Source organism: Parambassis ranga, chromosome 8, assembly GCF_900634625.1.
Source record: "Parambassis ranga chromosome 8, fParRan2.1, whole genome shotgun sequence".
Classification (NCBI taxonomy): domain Eukaryota; kingdom Metazoa; phylum Chordata; class Actinopteri; family Ambassidae; genus Parambassis; species Parambassis ranga.
The window spans coordinates 14,401,633-14,421,295 of NC_041029.1; the positions used below are offsets into that span (position 1 = coordinate 14,401,633).

The window sequence follows — 19,663 nt, forward strand, 5'->3', positions numbered from 1 at the left end:
TAAAGAATGTTCCAGACTGTTGTATCGGACACTCCCAGTGTATCTGTTGTCTCCCTGATCGGTCTGGTTTGTAATTCTCTAGTCTAATGATGGCCTCTTTAGACCTCCTGTTTTGTGCCGATGTTTGGTCAACAGGCCACATCTGGACATGTTAGCCATTAGTTCCATTATATATGAGCCAATAAACTGTGCATGTATTTATCAGAGCTGTTAAATTAAGGGAGAAAGTCTGCTATTTATAAACCTGACTACACACTACAGGCTGTGTTTTTTATTGTGATGTATTGTTGAGATGCTTTCTAAGTAAGACTAAGGAGAAGCGTGGTAACTGAATCACTTTCAAAGTGTCACAGTTTCACTTTGGAGAATATTTTAAAGGGGGAAAAGCTTCACAGCGCCTCACAGGGAGAAGCCAGAGAACGAAAGAAAGAAAGAAAGCGACCTCAGACTTTAATAACGCGAGCTGTCTTTGTTATGATCCAGTGTATGGCTGCTGTTTTACATGAAAACAAACACTTAAATACATTATTTTAATGAGCTCTCTCATTATGAAGCTGCATTTCTGGAATTTATATTGCTCATTAAACAGCTCTGAATATGTAAAGCACACAAAAACAAATGAACAGCGCTTCAGAGCCGGCCGAGTGCAGATCAAGCAGTAACAGTCTGATTCCATCCAGGCAGCATTTATTATTGTGTGTGTGTGTGTGTGTGCAAGCCAGGGGAAAAGTAATCTAACTGTGCTTATATGCATAACTTAACATAATCCTAAAGCACAGTTTCATTCCACACGGAGCCCAGGAGGGAAGTGGAGCTCAAACATCTTCTTCTATCCTTCAGACTGCAGCAGGTCAGCACAATAATTAATTGCACACACACACACACACACACTCTGGCCGTCTCACGCAGAACTCTCCACAGAAGCTTTTGAAGAGCATCTTAATTGCCTTTTTTAACTTTACACCAGGTGGGTAAAGTTTTTCTTTTAATGAGTCGAGGCGTGCGACCCATTTTTTTTTTTTTTTTCAGCGAGTTGGTTTTAAAACTATTTGGCCTTTGTCACTGTAACATTTCCAGTTCAGTCCCAGAGAGGCCAATTAAACGATTGTTAGAACTGAGAGCGTTTCCACAGGGAGCTCTGCAGAGGAACTGTAACATCAAACTGTGACTAGAAATAATCATATGTAGAGTTTTCCCTGATAAACAGGCAGCGGGTCGGGTCGGGTCGGGTCACTGCAGCTGCTCCTACAAAGCCCTGTTTCCTGATGACCTTCATGGCTGTGAGGAGGAGGAGGAGGAGGGAGGAGATGTCCAGGAGGAAGCTCCCTCTGTATACAACACAGAGTGTGGACATGGGAAAAGGTCTGTTGCCAAGGAAACGGCAGAGCACACAACTCAGCCTGTCCAGTGAGACGCCTGCTCTTCCTCTCTGTATGACAGTCTTCTTCGTTTCTGCAGCTGCCCGGGCAGAGCGCTGCTGTTTGTTCTAACACCTCCTTCAGCAGCAGCAGCAGCCTTCAGCAGCGCTCCGGTGGGACGCCTCAGGGCTCCGTGCTCAGCCCTCCACCTTTCTTCACACAGGTGCACTTCAGTCTTTGTGTGTGTTTTTATATATATATATATATTGCAGTGTGAAGCTCATCTGGATCATTCTACAGACCACCTCAGGCTCAGCCCTGACAGCTCTGAGCTGCTCCTCCTTCCCTCCATCTCTGTCAGCACTGACAACACTGCAGCTAAACCTCCTCCACATATAACACATATCTTTGATTTATTGATCTGAAATTCAGTGAAAAAAAAAAAAACGTGGCAGAAGCGTGTATTTTTTTACCTGTCGAGGGCCGAGCTGAGCTCGTCCAGCCTGTGAGCATCCGTGGTGGTGTTCCCCAGTTTGGACAGAGTGTCCATCCTCTTCATGATCACCTCCAACATGTCACTGATTTTCCTCAGAACCCCTCGAGACTCCTGACCGCCAAGCACTGAAAGAACACACACACACAATGCAACAAAATGTTTACATCAGTGTGTACATTTTCCCACCGTGTGACCAAAAGTAGTCTAGAATTTCTGCATTATAGATTTTATGGACAAATCAGGACCGTAAATAAAAGTGGTCCATCACCCTTGTAGTCAAGTACAACATGGAGGTCTGTGGGGTTGACTCACTTTTGGTGCAAGCCATCAAGTGGCGGGTGGAGGAACTGCAGCTTTCATGTTGCTGTTTGTGAATCCAAAGAGACGAGAGGTGTAAACAACAACAACACAAACAACTTTCTTGTATCAGAGTGTTTTCTATGTACTGTTGTGTCTCGTCATTAAACCCTGCCGCCCTCTGACAGTCAGCGGTCACTCTGCATTGGTGCTCAGCCCACATTATTAATGCTCACACTGCTACAACCACCAATTAACCAGCCTGCAGCCGCAGACGATGAGGTCAAAGGACGGTATCAGCAGGGAGTCCGGGTCCTGACAGTGAGCAGTTTAATCTGATCACAGTGACAAGCACTACTATTAACACGTAACTGCATCAACAGCAACACAATTAGCGTGTAGCCTCAGGCCAGAGTTCTACAGCCCGAAGAATGGAGATAAATAATGCTGCTCGAGTAAATCTGTGAGAAAAAAAACAGCCTCATTTTGTCCTCAGAAAGTAAAGTCTCGCCTCAAAGTGTACTTTCATCAATTGCATTAGAAAGTGCAGTGTGTGCAGACTGCTGTCAGAGTTCATTCATCACCTTTCACAGAAAAACTGTATCAACGGTAAATAAAAAGAGAGAGAGAAATAAACTCTGCTTCTCTTCGTCTTTGTTTGCTGAAACAAACACACTTAACACTGCTGCAATGACACACTTACAGGGATGATCAGTGCATCTGAGGCACATAGTCCTGGTGTTCTTGTACTTTTACATGTCTCCTTCTTCAGCATCGCAGTCAGACTAGCCTGAAGAGGTCTCACTTTAAATAATTCAGCAGTAGTATTTCCCTCCACAGGCACAAAAAGACATTAAATTAATTCCTACTCACAGTGCAGCCTTATAGCAGCACGTTAACAACAACTAGATCAAACAAGAGGCGAGGTTTGAAAGAAGGAAAGCACGACACAGGCTGTTCAGACCCAGACCCAGGTGCACCACTGGACAGCGCTGCAAGTCTTCTCCATTACAACGAGTGTGCCTCAGGGATCAATCTTGGCTCCTCTGTTATTTATTATGTGCCTCCTAATCCCTGTTCATATTTGAAATGACACACACATCTTCACCGTCCTCCCTCTATAACTGTTCATGTCAAGTTCAAGACCAGCATGTTCCCATTTCAGGATGGATCCCAGGCAATCTCATAAAGGAAGAGCCTGACAAACGTGCACATGTACATCACTAGAAAGGTCATTTATTATACATTAGGACCATCACAGATGAAGAGTGAAACACTACAAAGTCTCTGAACTGTAAAAATAACACCGCCAACCAGAGAGCAGAGAACAATCCAAACAGTAAAAACAGTGAGGTCTGCATCCTGGACCTGGACCTGGTCTACACCCTCAGACTCAAACAAAAATAAAGAAGATAAATGTGTTGTATGCAGGAATTTCTTTGGTAAAGGCAGAGTTTTTTCCGGAGTTTCTGAGCATTCTCTGGCTGCAGTAAATCTAAACACAGCCCCTGGCCTGAAGTGTGGGCTGAACACACACTTCCCTCACAGTAATGATCCTCACACACACATCGTGCCACTAAATCACCATTACTGAGACAGAGCACCGTTCCCACAGAGTACAATTTTAGAGCGGGAGCCTTATATATGTTTGTAATCAGCTGCTAATCAGACGTCCTTTCAGGCCTGCTCTCTGCTGTCCCTCTCGGGAAACATCGGTGTCTGATTGTATCCACAGCCTCCCCTGTGTCATTGCTCATCAGCTGGTTAATAAAGGGCTGATTTAGCAGCAGCTAATCTCCTTTAACGACTCAATTTCGGAGTCACAGCACAATCGATACCATGAACAAATTCCAACCACTTCACCATTTGTACTGTAACCCGCTGTGTCTGGCTGACCAGCTGTAAACAACACCAAAGGCTCCACACAGACACAAACAGCACAGATTTATTGTTCAGCCTTCCTTCATCACCTCAGCTCCTATAATCCCACCTGGACTACGCCTCCCAGAGCACGCAAGTTCATTCACATCTGGTGTTTTTTTTTTTAATGCATTTACATCATTTCAAACTCTAGCTTTAAAGGTGACCATGTCGCCTTTTAGAAACAGGGCAGTCTCCTCCCTGCTGGAGCCACCGGGACCCTACTACAAAGAGAACCAATATGGCTGAAACACAGGAGTAAAAACTGCAGTTCCTTAGGTGGACACTTGGGGACTGGCTCCAAATGTAAGTCACTACCACCGGTAGTTCAGCTCCACCTCTTTTGGATTATATGTGAGCATAGATCGTACAGATGGAGTACGCGTCAAACAAGAGTGAGGCCAAAAAACAGATGCTGCTATGTTGTAAAAAAAAAAGATGCCATCTTGAAACCAACGCTTCAAAACAGCTGTGTGTGACATCACAAGGGGCTTAAGTACAGAGAATTAAGAGATTAAACACGTTCTATGGTGGCAGCTGCTACACATGCTAAAACAGGCAGGTGGCGGGGCTTATCAGTGTATGACATCATAAGGGGGGCAACTAAAGCTTGAATAACTTGAACAGTGAGTTAAATAGTTGCAAGCTACGTAGTTAAAAACAGTGAAATGTGGACTGTGGCTGATGTTTTGAAAGTTTTATGTGATCACAGCACACCTTGTTACTGTCGAGCATACATATGGACATATTATTTACAGAAAATATGGGCAGTATGATTGTGATCCATCATCAATAGGAAGGGGTAAAATGTTATCTCCTCTGGGACATCTCCACCTCACCTGCCACCACGATAAAAATCATGCACCACCTCCTGCTCTGAACTCAGCACACGCTCAGCTGATCGCTCGCCTCCAATTCAAATATTCATTATGGAAACAGCTGATTGAAACGGAGCCGCTCGCCTCTCCTTTCTGTGGGAGCTGCTGGATGCAGAAGCCATCAGAGCAGAAAGCCTCCATCACTCAGAGCTCTTATTATACCTGACAGCCTGGAAAAGAAGGGGAAACCACCTGCACTTTTTTTTTAATCAAAGCCTCAATTAAAACCTCAATCTTCCCATCATTAACAGCTGACCTCACAGGCTGTAGATAGAGGAGGATATGAACATTAAAGTGTCTCCCTGTGTGTTCAGCTGATGGAGTCAGACAGCCTGAAATGTTTTCTCACTGAAACTGGAGCTTGGTTCATATTTTCATATTAAAATGAAGCCCAGGTCCTAAAACATATTTGAATATAAAACACAGGAGTGTCCCAGCATGCGCATATTCACACACTCTCCAGGATGGAAGAGTTTAATAGTTTTATTCAGTTTGATGCGCTCGCTGCTTTGCATAAACATGTTTTTGCTGTTTTCACACATAAAAATGCATGAAAGCAAGAAAAACAACAAGAATAGAAAAATGCAACAGAAACCAAGAGTGGGAGTGAACTTCATGACCCAGTTTACAGAGCTGACAGTGTGTGATCTAAAACACACACACACACTGTATGGTTGGTGAGTGTGTGGCCTGAAGAAAAAGAAGGTGATGACTTACACAGCTGCACGCAGCTCTATCAGTAGTAGAGGTTTAAGCCAGATGAAGACTACACAGAGAGAGAGAGAGCCTGGACACAGGAGACCAATGACAAAATCAGTGACATGATCTAATAACAGAGCACAGAGCGCGGAGCTGGTGTCTTCCAGCTCACTGTGAGCCTGATACGACGATGATCCAATATGCCTTTTCTGAGGTGGATTTCTGCAGCAGATTGTAACATGAATGAGACCTCAGTCCACCAGAGGGAGGCAGAAAGAACGCTGCAGGTCATAATCTTACCCTACAACAACAGGAGTCCCTCAGGGTTTGATTTTAGGTCCTCTGTTATTCACATCCAACAAAACCATAATGGCAACTTTAACTCCACATCAAACCTGCTGTAGTTCAACTCCTCCTCTTGCTCCTCATTGTTCCCACATCCAACCTGACAATTTCCACCTGCTTTCACCACAATCTCCATCCTCTGCATTTTGTCATCTCACAATATATCAGCAGACAAGCCGCCATTTCTGAGGTGGATCCTAAGAGATTCAGCAGTTTGTAACCATGGATCAAACTTGGGTCCAACCATGTCTGTAAGGTCCAAAACACTACAAAAGAGACCTGCACATGCCATGAAAGCTTGTATGCATAGTGACCTAGGTCCCCAAGATCTAGGCCTTGGTGTCGATTTTCAAAGTTCATATAATATAAGTCACATGTGCAAAGGTATTGTATGACACTAAGGTGGTTCACTTCGTCCTGAACGTTGGCATCATAGCTGGTTCAGTGTATGTGTGGGTGGATGATGGGAGGAGTGAATTCTTCTCGCTAGTACAACGTCTTTTTTCATCAGTGTGTGGAGGTTTTACTGCAGTAAAGTGATCATCTGCAAAATCTCAGTCCTGAAGCGACGATTTTAGATGCACATCTACACAAGGTGTTACGATGTGGCAGCTAAAAAGGTTGATGGTTATATTATAATGATTATCCATCCATTCATCATCCATCACCCTGCTTCATCCTGCAGTGCAGGGTCACGGGGGACTGGAGCCTATCCCAGCTAAGTATGGGTGAGAGGCGGGGTACACCCTGGACAGGTCACCAGTCCATCGCAGGGCATGATGATGATGATGATGATGATGATGATGATGATGATGATGATTATATACTAAAAATCCTTTGGAGGTGACAAGAAACGTTCAGTAGAATACTGTTCACGATAAAATTGTCTAAAACAATGACAATGAATCGACTCAAAAGCCACCTGTATTTGATGTATGAACCAAAAAACCCTGAAATCAGCCAATCAAATGCATTGTCTGTAGGTAGTAGCATGTCGGCAGGTTATTCATACAAATCAAAACTCAGGTCAGGTTTAATTAACTGGCTGGACATGTACAGTTCAGCATATTGTAAAGACAAACAGCAGGAGACCCGACAACACTGATCCATTAGATAAAAGATGCTGAATGTCACTAAGCTGTAAACAACAAAGCAATCTGAAACACGCTCACAGCTGAGCGTGGTCGAGTGTCAGTGCCCATCAAGGCAGAAACAACAATCATGTGGAGCTCCTGCTGTCGAAAGAAAATTGCTGCTCTTTGCAGTGGAAGTGTGAACAATGAGCCGTCATCTTTTATTCACACCTTCGCTGCACATTTATCTACACTCACTCTTAAAGACGGCACAACTTCCATTCCATTCCAGCAAAGGAGGTCAGTTCGTCTGATCCACGCCATCCGTACACTGTTCTGTTTCATTGTTTTACATTGTTATTCCTCATCTCCAGTGTGATTGATACGTTTGTGGCCTCAGAGAGGAAGAAGAAAAATCCTGAGTAGTGGAGCACACAGATCTTCTCTTGGACCGACATAAAGTTTCCACAGCAGTGATTATGTTGCCATGGTGACCGCTGAGCTGAATGTGACACTTTCCCGAGGTGGTCCACCAGCAGAAAACAGAGACCATCACCTTGATGCAGACCTCACTGACTTAGAGAGGCTCTAACTGCAGTCGGCAGGTCATGGTCTGCCTCCACTGCTGGCAGCTTGCTGGTTAGAAGTGATGGATCGTGTAGGTCAGAACAGAAATCACATTAACATGTGAAGCAATCGGTCTGAGCCGAGTCAATCCTGAAAGCATCCTCTGCCCATTCCCTCCTTTGTGGCTGAACTGCATTAAGACCCCTGTGGCAAAAGGACACAGAGTGAAGGTGGTCTTCAAAGAGCTTATTAGAAAGATTCACCGCACCTCTGGAGCTTTTAAGATACCTCAGCTCAAAACGCCTCCGCCTTACATGCCCCCCCCCATTCACTCACTTTTTCCACATCATTACTCTCCTGTTCCTTCAAAGAGGAGTAATGAAGGAAATGCACGCGTTTTATATCTGGATGTGGATTTCTATCCCAAAAGCCAAAAACAGGAAGCCTGGACTCAAACCTCTGAGATGCATTTAGTTCAGCTTCACAGCACGCTCACCTTCACGTAACGGGTGTGCATCTATTTTCTGCATGCGAGAAGCACACACACACACACATTTACAGAGCTTAATCTCACTTTTTAGCAGCGCAGCAGTGTTTAATGAGCTCCACGTTGAGACTGTGAGCGGTTAATTAATCAGACCGATTTCCTCGTTCTTACCCCTCCTCACCTCGAACCTGCTGAGACCACCTCATACAAGAAATTGTCTCCCATGACGACAGCTCACTGACAACTACGATGTCCTGATTCTGCCTGTCTTTACATGATGTTTACTGATTGGCTCGGGGACACTTTGCAGCATTCAGCAGGGGTGAGGCGACACTGTGGCCTCATTTGAATAGAAATAACTGACTCTAGTGTCGTATGTAGCAAACACACTGGTGTCCCTGGACAGCAGTGCTGCTTCTTCTGGTGCCAGCTGGTTTCTGTCACAGGGGATGACACACAGTGTCAGGCAGCCATAAAAAGGTGAGACAGCGGTCCAAAAGCCGGCGCTGACGCTCCACAGCGGCCCGTGCTGTAGCCGTTTATATGCAGAGGCACAGAGCACAAACACAGAGGACGTGCCGGGAAAGATAAGAGATTCCTCTCAGGGACGGTGCAGACTTCTTCCTGGAGTGGCTTTGATTTGTTGATCTCTGCCAGGAGGAGGTCTCTGTAGCTATTTCAGAGTTACTTTGTGATAACCGGAGCTGTCACCATGAAACACGCAGCTCTCCCAGAAAAACAAGAGGAGCCATCTGCAGGATTTAAATTAAATTCAAATATTCACTGACAGACTGGGTAGTGTCAGAATACTAGTGATTGATAAGGCTGTGTAGAGGTAAAGAGGGCTCCTTTCTCCAGGATGGAGGACGCAGAGACAGTTTTCTGCAGCAGGTTGATGGGATGGATGAGACACGGATCCATCACTGGGGTCCACAGTAAAGGCTGCAGATCTGCCCCTGTAACAGCTGGTGTTCCTCATGGATCTTTATCTATTTTCTAACCAACAGAGGTAAAACAGGTTCTCCTCATGGTTACCAGAACCACTCCTGCCAAAGCCGACACGTGTCAGCTTACAACTGCTGTCTCCACTCATCCAGTGATGCATCCAGAGACAATCTGTCATGTCTGAGGAGGATCCTGGGAGATTTCTGCAGCAGTCTGTAACCATGGATCAGACTTGGGTCCACCGCTTCCAACCAGAGAGCAGAGACTAATCCAAGCATCTAAGCGTCAAATATAGGTAGGGACTCCTTCCTTTGGCCACAAGCGTATCAATCTTATTTAAAACATTTAGTCTGAGCTGATGTTCCAGGAGTTCACAAAACCTGGGGATGGATAGACTATTTTCAGCTGTAAGCGTGTTTTTGTGTGTGTGTTTTTGGGTCGCAGTAAGGTCATGACATGAAAGCAGGTGATGAAAGAAGGATGCTGGTGGAGATGAGAGCAGCCTCTCCGGGCAACAGGACCCCCTGACGTGAGCAGTGCTGTCAGTCCACTATCAGCAATCACAGAAGCCCCGTGGAGCTCTCAGCGTGCTTCCAGCCTGTTCATTACCACCACCACCGGCGCCAGCAGCCTTACCTTCTGCTCGCACTGTGAAGGGCGAGTCTCCGGGCCGCCTGGCTGAGAACTGTCCCCCAAGAGAGGTCATCAGGAAACACAGGCTGAAGAAGCCGATCCCCACCACAAAGATCCTGCATGGGGACAAAAAAATGAAAAACAAGGGGGCTTTTGTGAGGCTTCACGGAGCGACACATGTTTTTTGTTCGGGTGTAGCCATCAGGCCACAGAGCAGCAGTGTGCACTCACTCGACTGTGTCATTTCAAATGAAGCGATACATGGATGCATCACACTGTGCTCTGAGCTCCAGCAAACTTCCCAAATAAAAGCATTCAATTATAGACTCAGAGAGAGCAGAACACACACACACACAGAAAACACATCTCAGGTTCTGCAGAGTAGAATGATGTGGAGGGAGAAACAGTTTGCAAAAATTGCAGTTTACCCCACAGGCTCAAAAAATCCAAAACGTGTCTCTTCAAATCAGACGAGAATATCCTCTCTGCTTATTGGTTTAGATGTGTTGCCACGGTAACAAACAAAGTTAATACAAGAAGATCCAAATCCTGTGCTGTGACTGCTGCAAGTTACTGTGACACAGGAGGTTACCCTAATGTTAGACTGTTGGAGATCATGCAAAACTAAGCGGCTGGAAAACAACACAGTGATGCATATAAACACAATACAGATTCTGCAGCAATGAATGAAACTTAAATCTATCCATAGTGCAGTTAGGTTTCAGACGGTTCACATACAGACCAGCTCTAGATCCGGTTCAGGTGTGTAGGTTTGAACGCTGCCTGAAATGTCACAGTTTGCTCCAAAGCTCAGCCCAAACCTGTGCTGGCTGAGAGTATAAACCTACAAATCTGTCATTGACCTCAGCAGATAAGGTGACACCCACTAAAGCTCACTGTGTCCCAAAATGCCTTTCATCACTGCAGTGTGGGATCAGAACCTGCAAACATTGCTGCTGTATAAATGCACAATTTAAATTCTAAAAAAAGTCACATAAAAACAGGTCTGTCCAGCCGGTCCGACACTTTTTGGGGTCCCCTGTAAACATTTTCACCACTTCTATGATCTATGTGTCTGAAAGTGGACTGCATTGACCATCAGCCAGTGCGCGGTGGACAGGTATGAACTTGTTTCTCAGTGTGTGTAGGAACAACATGAAGACGTAATGAAAGCAGACCTGTCCAGTGCCTGGGTTCTGCGTGCTTACCTGAAGGGTCTGAAGGTGGGGAGACATCTCCTCACCATCATGGAGAGGTCGCCGCTGCCTGCGATCATTCTGCGCGCAGCTGTGGAGCTCCGGCTCCGCTGAACATGCTGTCAGCTGGCGGCAGGAGGAGCATCACTTTCAGGCAACTTCACGCAGCTCTGGCCGCTGCGTTCAGCTGCGGAGAACTTCGGCTGAAAACCTGCAGGAAGGCATAGAAGGAGAGTAACAGTCCTCCTCCTCCTCCTCCTCTTCCTCTCGGTGCTGAAGAGGAAGATAGAAGCAGGAAATATCCAGTGATCGTCTGTTAATAAGTTGTAAATGTGTCCCCGGTGCTGGAGACGGAGCAGCTCGGAGCGCAGGAACGCAGCACTGAATCCCTCTGGCTGACTGACTGACTGAGTGAGGAGCCACGGCGCTGCGCTCACTGAGAGCGCCACCTAACGGCCCACACTGGAAGCATGTTTCAAATCTTTATGGCTGAACAGTGAGCGAAGGTCTCAAATCAATACTTGTTAAATCAAATATGAACCAAACAGTACTGATCTCATGGATGATTCAGTCATAAACCTCAGAGGGGGTAAAGACTGAATAAGGTCTGTGTCACCGAGGCTTTCTGAGGCTCAGCGTTGGACCTTCCAGCCGTCCTCATGGTCTCAGTCCAGCTGCTTCACAGGCTTGTCTGCTCCACGCTTTCTTGACTTCTCTGTAGGAATAAATAGTGAATCTTTGCAAAAAATAAATCAGCATTCTAAACTGTTCAACTCCCACTGCAAGTGTATGGGTCTACTGGGAAAATGAGCTGTTTGCAATTAAAAAACAAATCAAGAACAATTTAAATAACTCTTCTTTCTCCAGATGATTTAACCCCCTCATCGTTCAGAACCCCCTTTCCAGCTTCAGGCACCATCCCTGAGGACTCTTAGCCCACTGCTCCTGTAGCTCGCTGATATTCTGGAGACTACATCCTGCATCTGCCTTCTCCAGACCCACCAGAGACCTTCTGTGTGGTCCAGGTGACTGTGACAGCCGGCGTGTGGGGGTCCATAGGGGTCTGCTGTGGGTCCTCTTCTGTTAAATCTTTACATTAATTTATTAGTCCACTTTAAATGTGTAAAGTATCCAAAGTATAGAGCTATATATACACAAATACTGGGTGACCCTTTGAGTCACTGTAATCACATCACTGACTGGATGCAACTGGACATTTGTCTCCAACTGAACAGAGTAAAGACAGAATGAATTATCTCTGAACCACAAAAACAAAGACAGAGTGTGAGCTCTCACCTTTCCTTAAATGTAAGAATCTTGATGTCGTCATACTTCAATTTGCACATCATGAACTTTATCAGCCTTTAACACCCAAAACACCATGTACCATGTGAACCCTCTTGGACCCTGAGGACATCTGAGACAGGTCTACTGGTCGCCAAGGTTAGAACTAAAGATGGTGAAGCAGAGTTTAACTTTAATGCAGCAACAACCTGGATTGTATTTAGAAAAATGTTTAATTCTGCAGCCGAGCTTCTTTTAACTGGACTCGGAGTTTTAGTCAGTGGGTAGTGAGTCCTGTCCTGTGGCTTTGTGAAGGAACACTGCTCTACCAAAGACTCCTCAGATGGTCTCTGTGATGGAAACATCATCATCATCACAAGTTACGGACAGAAGTTTCTCCAGACGAAGAAATAGTTAACTAGAAAACGTACAAAGTGCCTTTAAGCAGGTGGGATTTAGTGGTCTGTAGCTTTCTAGTGAAACATGTGTCCTCTAGAGTCCACTAAAATGTGAGACAACATAATGAGTTTTTTAGATTGACCGTAGCAAAGCCAGGAGCAGACAGAAAACATGAAAACAATGGGAAGGAGGAGTGTGTCCAGATGAGACGAGGCAGAAGAGGGACAGATTCCAGCACCACGGACAGCTCTGACCTGAGGGCAAACAGACAGACAGCAGCGACACCTGGTGGACACAGCACAGAATACACCCACAGCTTCAAATATAACAGCACACAGCCGCAGGACCTGCAGATGTAATGACAGGGTTAATATGAAACATATCAGCACTACTTCAAACAACAAATGATCGAATACATTAACATGTTACAGGAAACAGGAGTGATGACGCAAAGTGGAAATAATAACATAAATAAATAAAAGAAGATAAAAGGAGAATGTTTGTAATAAAGTGATTTAAATACTGGATTGTTATTGCACATTATGACTGGACGCAGTAAGCATTAGTACAAGTAAACAGAGTTAGTGCACCATAAACTACATAAAATACTAAACTTTACATTGCACAGACATGAGGTAGTAATGTAAAATGTGTTAAGTGGGGGTGAGCCGACTACAGCAAAAGATATAGAAGCTTCTTTTATTCTCAGAAGGAAACAGATTTTTGGCTCTAATGAGTTTTTATGCTGCAGTGAAAAATCCAACTTTTTTTATTAATCTTTAAAAGATCGAAATTCATTGGTGCTCTTTTGTGGTGAGCTTCTAAAATAATTTATTGAAATCCAGCACAGGCCTTTGTGACTTTTTTCCCCCTCACAGGCCCTTTTTATTACATTTTTTTGTAAAGTTATCAAAGAAACTAACAGAGAAGAAGTCGTCCAGGGTCACATCCAGCTTTGGCTGTAATGCACAGCTAGCAGCAGCAGCAGCATCCCCCTGTTGCCGTGGCAACTGTTCAATAACCACAGCATCCCGGGTCTCTGCTGGCAGAGATTTAAAACTCACTGCTGACTTCCTGTGAATGATGAGCAGTGTCCACAGCTGCAGATGCAATAAAACTGACACGCAGAGCTGAGGTTAACTGAACCAGATGTTTGCAAAATGGAAAATAGTTTAAGCTGCAGCTGAGATAATACATTTTTGTTTTCTTGAATCCTGATGCCACATTCAGAGAGTTAACTGAGGACGTCTCAGTCTTCATCTGCCTTTCCCCTCCTCCGCTCCTGATCTGTCTCTCTTATTTTTTTTCCCTCCTGGTCTTCACACTGACCTCTCCGTCATGTTTACAGTGAAAACATCGTGATTTTTCTGCCTCTGTCTCTGGAGAATCTGCTTTCTCTGCTGTTTGGTTTGTTTCACATCAGCCTGAGGAGGAAAAAAAACTTTTTAAACTAGAATTTAAATCTGAACGATTCGACTCAGAGGAGAGAAAACACAGACTGTAATGTAGCAGTGAAATATAGATGCACAGTGTGTGTGTGTGTGTGTTCGCCAGGAGAAAAGTGTGTGTGGGAGAGAGAAGATTTAGTGCAGTTTCTCAGCCCACGTCTCAGTAACAGTAACAGTGCTGAGCATCACTCAAAGCAGCAGAAAGAAGATAAACAGACTCATGTCCGTGTGAAGTCAGCATCCTTGTGTCTCCTGAGCCCGGCTGCTGTGAGAAAAAACAATAATTATCCTCGTTTACAGCTTCTTACACATAATGTACTCAGCTCCGTTCACCTGACATTACAGGCGACAACAGGGCCTTTCATGCTCTGCTGCAGGCAGCTGAGGAGGAAAGTGTAGCTGTTTTAATGTACGTTAAATCCTCTATAAGTGGTTTTCTACATTTCAAAGTGACACACAGCAGCGGTGGCTTCATGTAGCTGTTTCCTTTGTTTGTACAGAAATTGATCAAAGAACTCCTTCGTCTCTTTTTCACTTCAGTCGGAGCTCAGACTGAAAACCAGCCTGTCAGCTTCTGCGTCACTGCTTCCTGTTCAACCCATTCCTCACCTGCCCAGCAGGAGTCCTCAGTGTGCAGCCCCTCTTCCTCCTCCTCCTCCTCTACACACCTGTGTTTCACCATTAATCAGCTCTGACATGCAGCCGGCAGGTTTTGTGTTTTATCTGCCTCAACCTGTTAACCTGCCTGTTCAGCTAACTGAAAACATTTCCCTGTGGGCTGTATCAATTAAGTCACATGACCCAGTCTGTGATGGTTTGTTTGTGTTCAAATATTTCAGGTAAAGACAAAGCATGTTTTATTCAGATTAATCACAGATCTGGATCAGGAGAGCTCTAATGAGCTTCATGACATGGTCTAATGACACAGTGCTACACTGGCACAGAGCCTGGACGTGTCCATGCAGGACCTGGCTCAGCAGGAGGAAATGGGCTCACATGTTGATGTGATTTCTGTTCTGACCTACAAGATCCATCACTTCCACGCTGACCTGCCTGCTGCTTGTTGCTTAAAGCAAGAGGAAGTGATCAGACCCTGGTACATCCATGATCAGTTCATCTCTCTGTGTGATTATACAGAGAGTTTAAAGACCTTCCTGCAGCCGCCTGCTGCCTCTGAGTCTCTTTGCTCCCGAACAATTGCCTCCACTACACTTGAACGTATCAGGAGACAATCTGTCATGTCTGAGGAGGATCCTGTGAGAGTTCTGCAGCAGTCTGTAACCATGGATTAGACTTGGGTCCACCACCTCCAACCAGAGAGCAGAGAACAATCCAAACAGTGGAAACAGACAGAGTCTCCAAATCAGTGAGGTCTGCATCAAGGTGATGGTCTCTGTTTTCTGCTGCTGGACCACCTGGAAAAGAATCACACAAGGATCAGTTACAGGAAAGATTTTGTTTACAGATGATGAGGCCTCACACAGTCTCTGAAACATTGTAAGAAAGGCAGATTAAAGATTCTCATACACTTTATCTGTCGGTCTCTTAACAGATGTCTCAGGTTTATCTGATTCATGTTTATGTTTCACTCACATGCAGACAGGATCTGTTCAAGTCTGGTTCTTTTTTTTATTCCAGGTCAGGTCAGGGCAGCTCCGTCAAAGAGGCATTCCCATCAAAAAGCCCCTCAGTGAACAAACAATGTTGGTTGTGAGGACTCCTGTTTGTCTGAGCAGCCAGCCTCTGGGCACGTCACACCTTTTACACAAGCCTGGCAGCCAACAATCCTCGAATGTTAAACATCAGATGTGATCCAACATGACTGTGAGACAAAAACAGAATTTTAAGGAACGGGCTGCACTCTCTTTTATTCTGTGAGTGACTGCAGGTGAAACCAAACAGGTTCAGGCGGCGCACATGGAGCCGGCCTTTGTATTTGGGAGTGACTCCTCCATGCTGGTGGTGCCTTTAAGTAACATGAAGGAGAATTGGACCAAGAGCAGTGTGTAAAATTCCAGATTAGACTGGAATTAGAGCAGTGTGTAAAGTTCCACTCACTTCATTCCATTCACTTTCTACATGATCACTGAGTTTGAGTTGGAGTTTCAGAGCAGGCCTCCTCAGATCGATGTCTCTTTAATGTTTAATGTAGTGGCCTGGACTTGAATCGTTCACTCCGAGGATGCTTTTAAGTCCTCGTCCATTCCAGGACAAGTCTGCTCTCGCTGCAGTGTGAACCTGACACCACTCCGCCCCGCAGGCTGTCAGCAAGTGATGATCCCTCCTTCATACACTCCACCAACACAACATAAAGCCGGAGTGTGTGTCAGGAGAAGACAAAGGTATGTGGAGACATTTTATCCTGATGTTCAGCTGTCATCGGCCTTGTGTGATTAAACGTGTTGTTCTGAATGCAGATTAGCACCACAGGTTTCTCTGCTGATGAACAGATGCATCATCTTTCTGTCTTGGTCTGGGTGGCTGTCAGCTTTGCTGGTAAGTCTGAGTGAAAGTCTAAGGTATGCACAGTTATTTTTACTCGAGTAAACATGTACTCAGTACTTACACTGCAGCACTGCTTGTGTTTGAACCTCTCAGTCAGCCGCTGTGTGGAGCTGCACACGCTGTCTGAAGTGTCCGCTCACTGTGGAGATGAGGTGACGCTGCCGTGTGATGCCAGCGCATCAGGCCAGCTGGACATTAAACTATTTTCCTGGCTGGCCAAAAATAGGACTGTGTGTGAGTATAAACAGAACCGAACTGAACCGGACATCCAGTGTAACAGCAGCAGCAGCAACAGCAGCAATAGCCTCACCCTGATCATCAACCGTGTGATGCCCGTCCATAATGGGATGTACATCTGCAAGCTGCGTTCCACTGCAGGAACAGATTCCAAACAAACTGTGCTTACAGTGAAAGGTGAGTGTAATGTTAACTCTGCAGTGTCCTCTGAGGTCTGTTGTTCTTCTAAAAAGTCTGTTATCTTCACAGAGTGCATTAGAAGTCAGCCCCCCTCTGTCACTGTGTCCAGTCAGGAGAAAAACAGTGTGAAGGGGCAGGAGTCAGGGAGTCACATCAGGAGGATCTGTGTGCTGCTGCAAGTCGTCACCGTGACCTTCATCATGACATAGACAAACAGGGACAGTCCCTGGAGACTGGTGACTGTGTGGCTCTTCCTCCTCCTGCTGAATCTTGTTGGTCTCCTCCTGTAGCTGTCTCAGAGATCAGTGTAGTCGGCCCCTGTAACAGTGTGACCCTTTTCCAGGTGGTCCAGCAGCAGAAAACAGAGACCATCACCTTGATGCAGACCTCACTTATTTGGAGACTCTGTCTGTTTCCACTGTTTGGATTGTTCTCTGGTTGGTTTTTGAGGAGGCACAGTTCCTGCTCGACGCACCTCCACCGGTGCCAGAGTACAAGCTGCAGGGTCTTCAGCTGGGAGCCGTGCCTCACTAATGTTTCGCCCCTTTAATCTCCAGAACATCGCAGGATGGTGGGGCAGCAGACAGGGATGCCTCCCTGCAGCTGGATTTGGGTGGTCGGGTTAACACTGGAGTCCCTCTTGCCTATGTTCTTGTCATTTCTTCTCAGCCAGAGCCCGAACCTTCTCTGCTTCTTCTGAGAGATCCTTTACGACCCTCTTGGCCTTGGCCGATGTCACACACACACAGGTCACAGTTTCTGAATGAAAACTCTTTTACACTAGACCTCAAACCTATCAATCACCCGCCTGTAAATACAGCATAATAAACAGGAGCCATTGATCTGGACACAGTATGTAGTGTTAGGTGTGTTTGCTGTTTGTAGCTGTGAGTCTGGCACTCTGAGCCTTGAACAGCATTGATGTGTACAAACAGACGTCCCCCACCTGATGGCAGCACAGCACCTGCAGATGTCAGAGGGTGCACAGAGTCAGGCTGACTCCCTGAGTACTGACTGCAGGCAGTGTTAGAGGAGTCAGCACGTTGTTTCACCTGATGGCCACAATGTGGCAGCATTTCCATTCAGGAACATGTAGTGCCGTGTTTTAAATGTCAAAGGTGGATTTTAATCTGTAGAATGTTGATAAACATTTTGTATTGAGGCTTTTTTTGACAGGTCTGCTCTGTAATTACTGCATAAAAATATCAATAAATGTAAGAACAATGTAAACCTTCCCCTGCTGCCCTGCCCACATGTTTTGGCTCTGCTTTAAGACACACACACACACACACAGAGAGCATGCAGATCTTACAGTCGCTCTGATAAGATCAACAGGGGACCGTGCAGGAACATGTGCAGGCATCATGTTGTTATAGATGATGGCTACACACACACCTGCATGTGTCTACATGCTACTACTCAAGCTAAGCTAAGAGCTTAGCTAAGAGCTAAGCTAAGAGCTAGTGTGGCCATCTGACCAGAAAGAAATGTGTTGTTAAAGCCACCCATATCCCAGAGTGAGTGGAGAAAGATGGATGACAAAATTCCACCTCCACCCCCTCTGAGGGCAAAGTATCTCACTAAAGAGCGCCACCATGTTGTGAAAAAAAAACACGTCTTGGTTCCACAGTCTGCTCAGTAGAGGTCAAGAGGTGAAGCTGCATCGCCGCTGCTTCATACAAAACACCCACCCACTTCCATGTTGAATCAGAAGCTGCTCCACTGGCTGCTGACATTGGCACAACAGTACTTCCTCCTTTTTAGAGCCAAAATTAACAAAGTAAATACAAACGTGGACAAAATGAGCATTTGACCGCAGAGGAGCATGGAGAAAACCAGCTAACAAGGCAGAGAATGTGTACAGTGTGATTGCTGAGACACCTTTTTATGGACATTTTTGATGCATTTTGCGGCCGACCATAAAAATGTCTCCATGCTTCTTCAATCTTTGCGTTCATACAGACAACAATTGAGTTGAACACTGTTTCCATGGTGACCTGAAGCAGCAGAGTGAGGACCTACTGCCTTTTTCTCTGAGTTGTTGCTTTCCATCTTTTGAGTGCCTCTGATATTATAGGTCCGCTGGTCTCTAAGAGGCACAGCGAAGCAACAATCCAGGCTGTCAGATGGGTCCGGGTCAGCTGCCTTTCACACTGTTCGTTGTTTCATATTTCATATTTAAAGAGCAGGCTTCCATCTGTGCATGACTGACAGGTGAGCCAGGTGAAGGGCTGGTTTACATATAGAACACATATTCTACACACGGGCAGATCACGGGTTCAGATGTTGTTCAGTGTGTGTGTGTAACGTCTCTCTGCAGAGTGCTAATGACCTTTCTTTTCTTCCATGGACCACTCATCCAACATGATGGTCCTTTGGACAAGCTACGTGCAAGAATCAGACCTCCACCTCGTCTGCACCACCTGATAGTGAGGGAGAAAGGGAGGGGGCGCCATGATCAGGGTGCTTTTCTTGCACATGCTAGGCTAACTAAAACCCTCTGCAGTGGTTGTGTAGCATCACACAGGCCGAGGATAGTTGGCTAGCATGCTTACTTTAACAGTTATATCTGCAACGCAAATTAGTGCATGATCTAATAAATCCTAATGCATGGACATGTGTTAGCATTTTAGCATTTTTCATGTCAAAAGCCTAAAATAAGCAAGATTACCATAATATCGTAAGGTGTTTGTTCTGTAGAAGAGGTCAGAGCGGT

The 19,663-nt window shown here is 45.5% G+C and overlaps 2 protein-coding genes and 1 long non-coding RNA gene across 3 annotated transcripts in view; 2 read left to right on the plus strand and 1 right to left on the minus strand.

The window, feature by feature from the left end:
* mgat5b (alpha-1,6-mannosylglycoprotein 6-beta-N-acetylglucosaminyltransferase B) overlaps window positions 1-10,974 on the minus strand; it is a 37,843-nt gene extending 26,869 nt beyond the window's left edge. Inside the window, exons 1-3 of the mRNA XM_028411833.1 lie at window positions 10,907-10,974; window positions 9,702-9,814; window positions 1,832-1,979 (exon numbers count right to left, since the gene is read on the minus strand). Coding sequence (XP_028267634.1) covers window positions 1,832-1,979; window positions 9,702-9,814; window positions 10,907-10,974 — 329 coding nt within the window. The remainder of the gene's footprint in view (window positions 1-1,831; window positions 1,980-9,701; window positions 9,815-10,906) is intronic.
* Window positions 1,203-18,174, plus strand: LOC114439780 (uncharacterized). Its single transcript, XR_003671090.1, has 3 exons — window positions 1,203-1,214; window positions 6,712-6,715; window positions 17,407-18,174. It is a non-coding gene; the product is annotated as an uncharacterized LOC114439780 (long non-coding RNA).
* Window positions 16,303-17,295, plus strand: LOC114439761 (titin-like). The gene is made up of 4 exons (XM_028411915.1): window positions 16,303-16,367; window positions 16,443-16,521; window positions 16,624-16,944; window positions 17,017-17,295. Exons 2-4 carry the CDS (start codon window positions 16,476-16,478, stop codon window positions 17,154-17,156), a joined length of 507 nt encoding a protein of 168 aa, XP_028267716.1. The 5' UTR covers window positions 16,303-16,367; window positions 16,443-16,475; the 3' UTR covers window positions 17,157-17,295.
* Window positions 18,175-19,663: the final 1,489 nt, after the last annotated feature.

Bases quoted from the DNA above. Each gene is read 5' to 3' on its own strand.
- LOC114439761 (XM_028411915.1), top strand. From the start codon at position 16,476: ATGCATCATCTTTCTGTCTTGGTCTGGGTGGCTGTCAGCTTTGCTG. The intron at 16,522-16,623 runs GTAAGTCTGAGT...TGAACCTCTCAG, and splicing joins GGTGGCTGTCAGCTTTGCTG to TCAGCCGCTGTGTGGAGCTG. The intron at 16,945-17,016 runs GTGAGTGTAATG...TTATCTTCACAG, and splicing joins AACTGTGCTTACAGTGAAAG to AGTGCATTAGAAGTCAGCCC.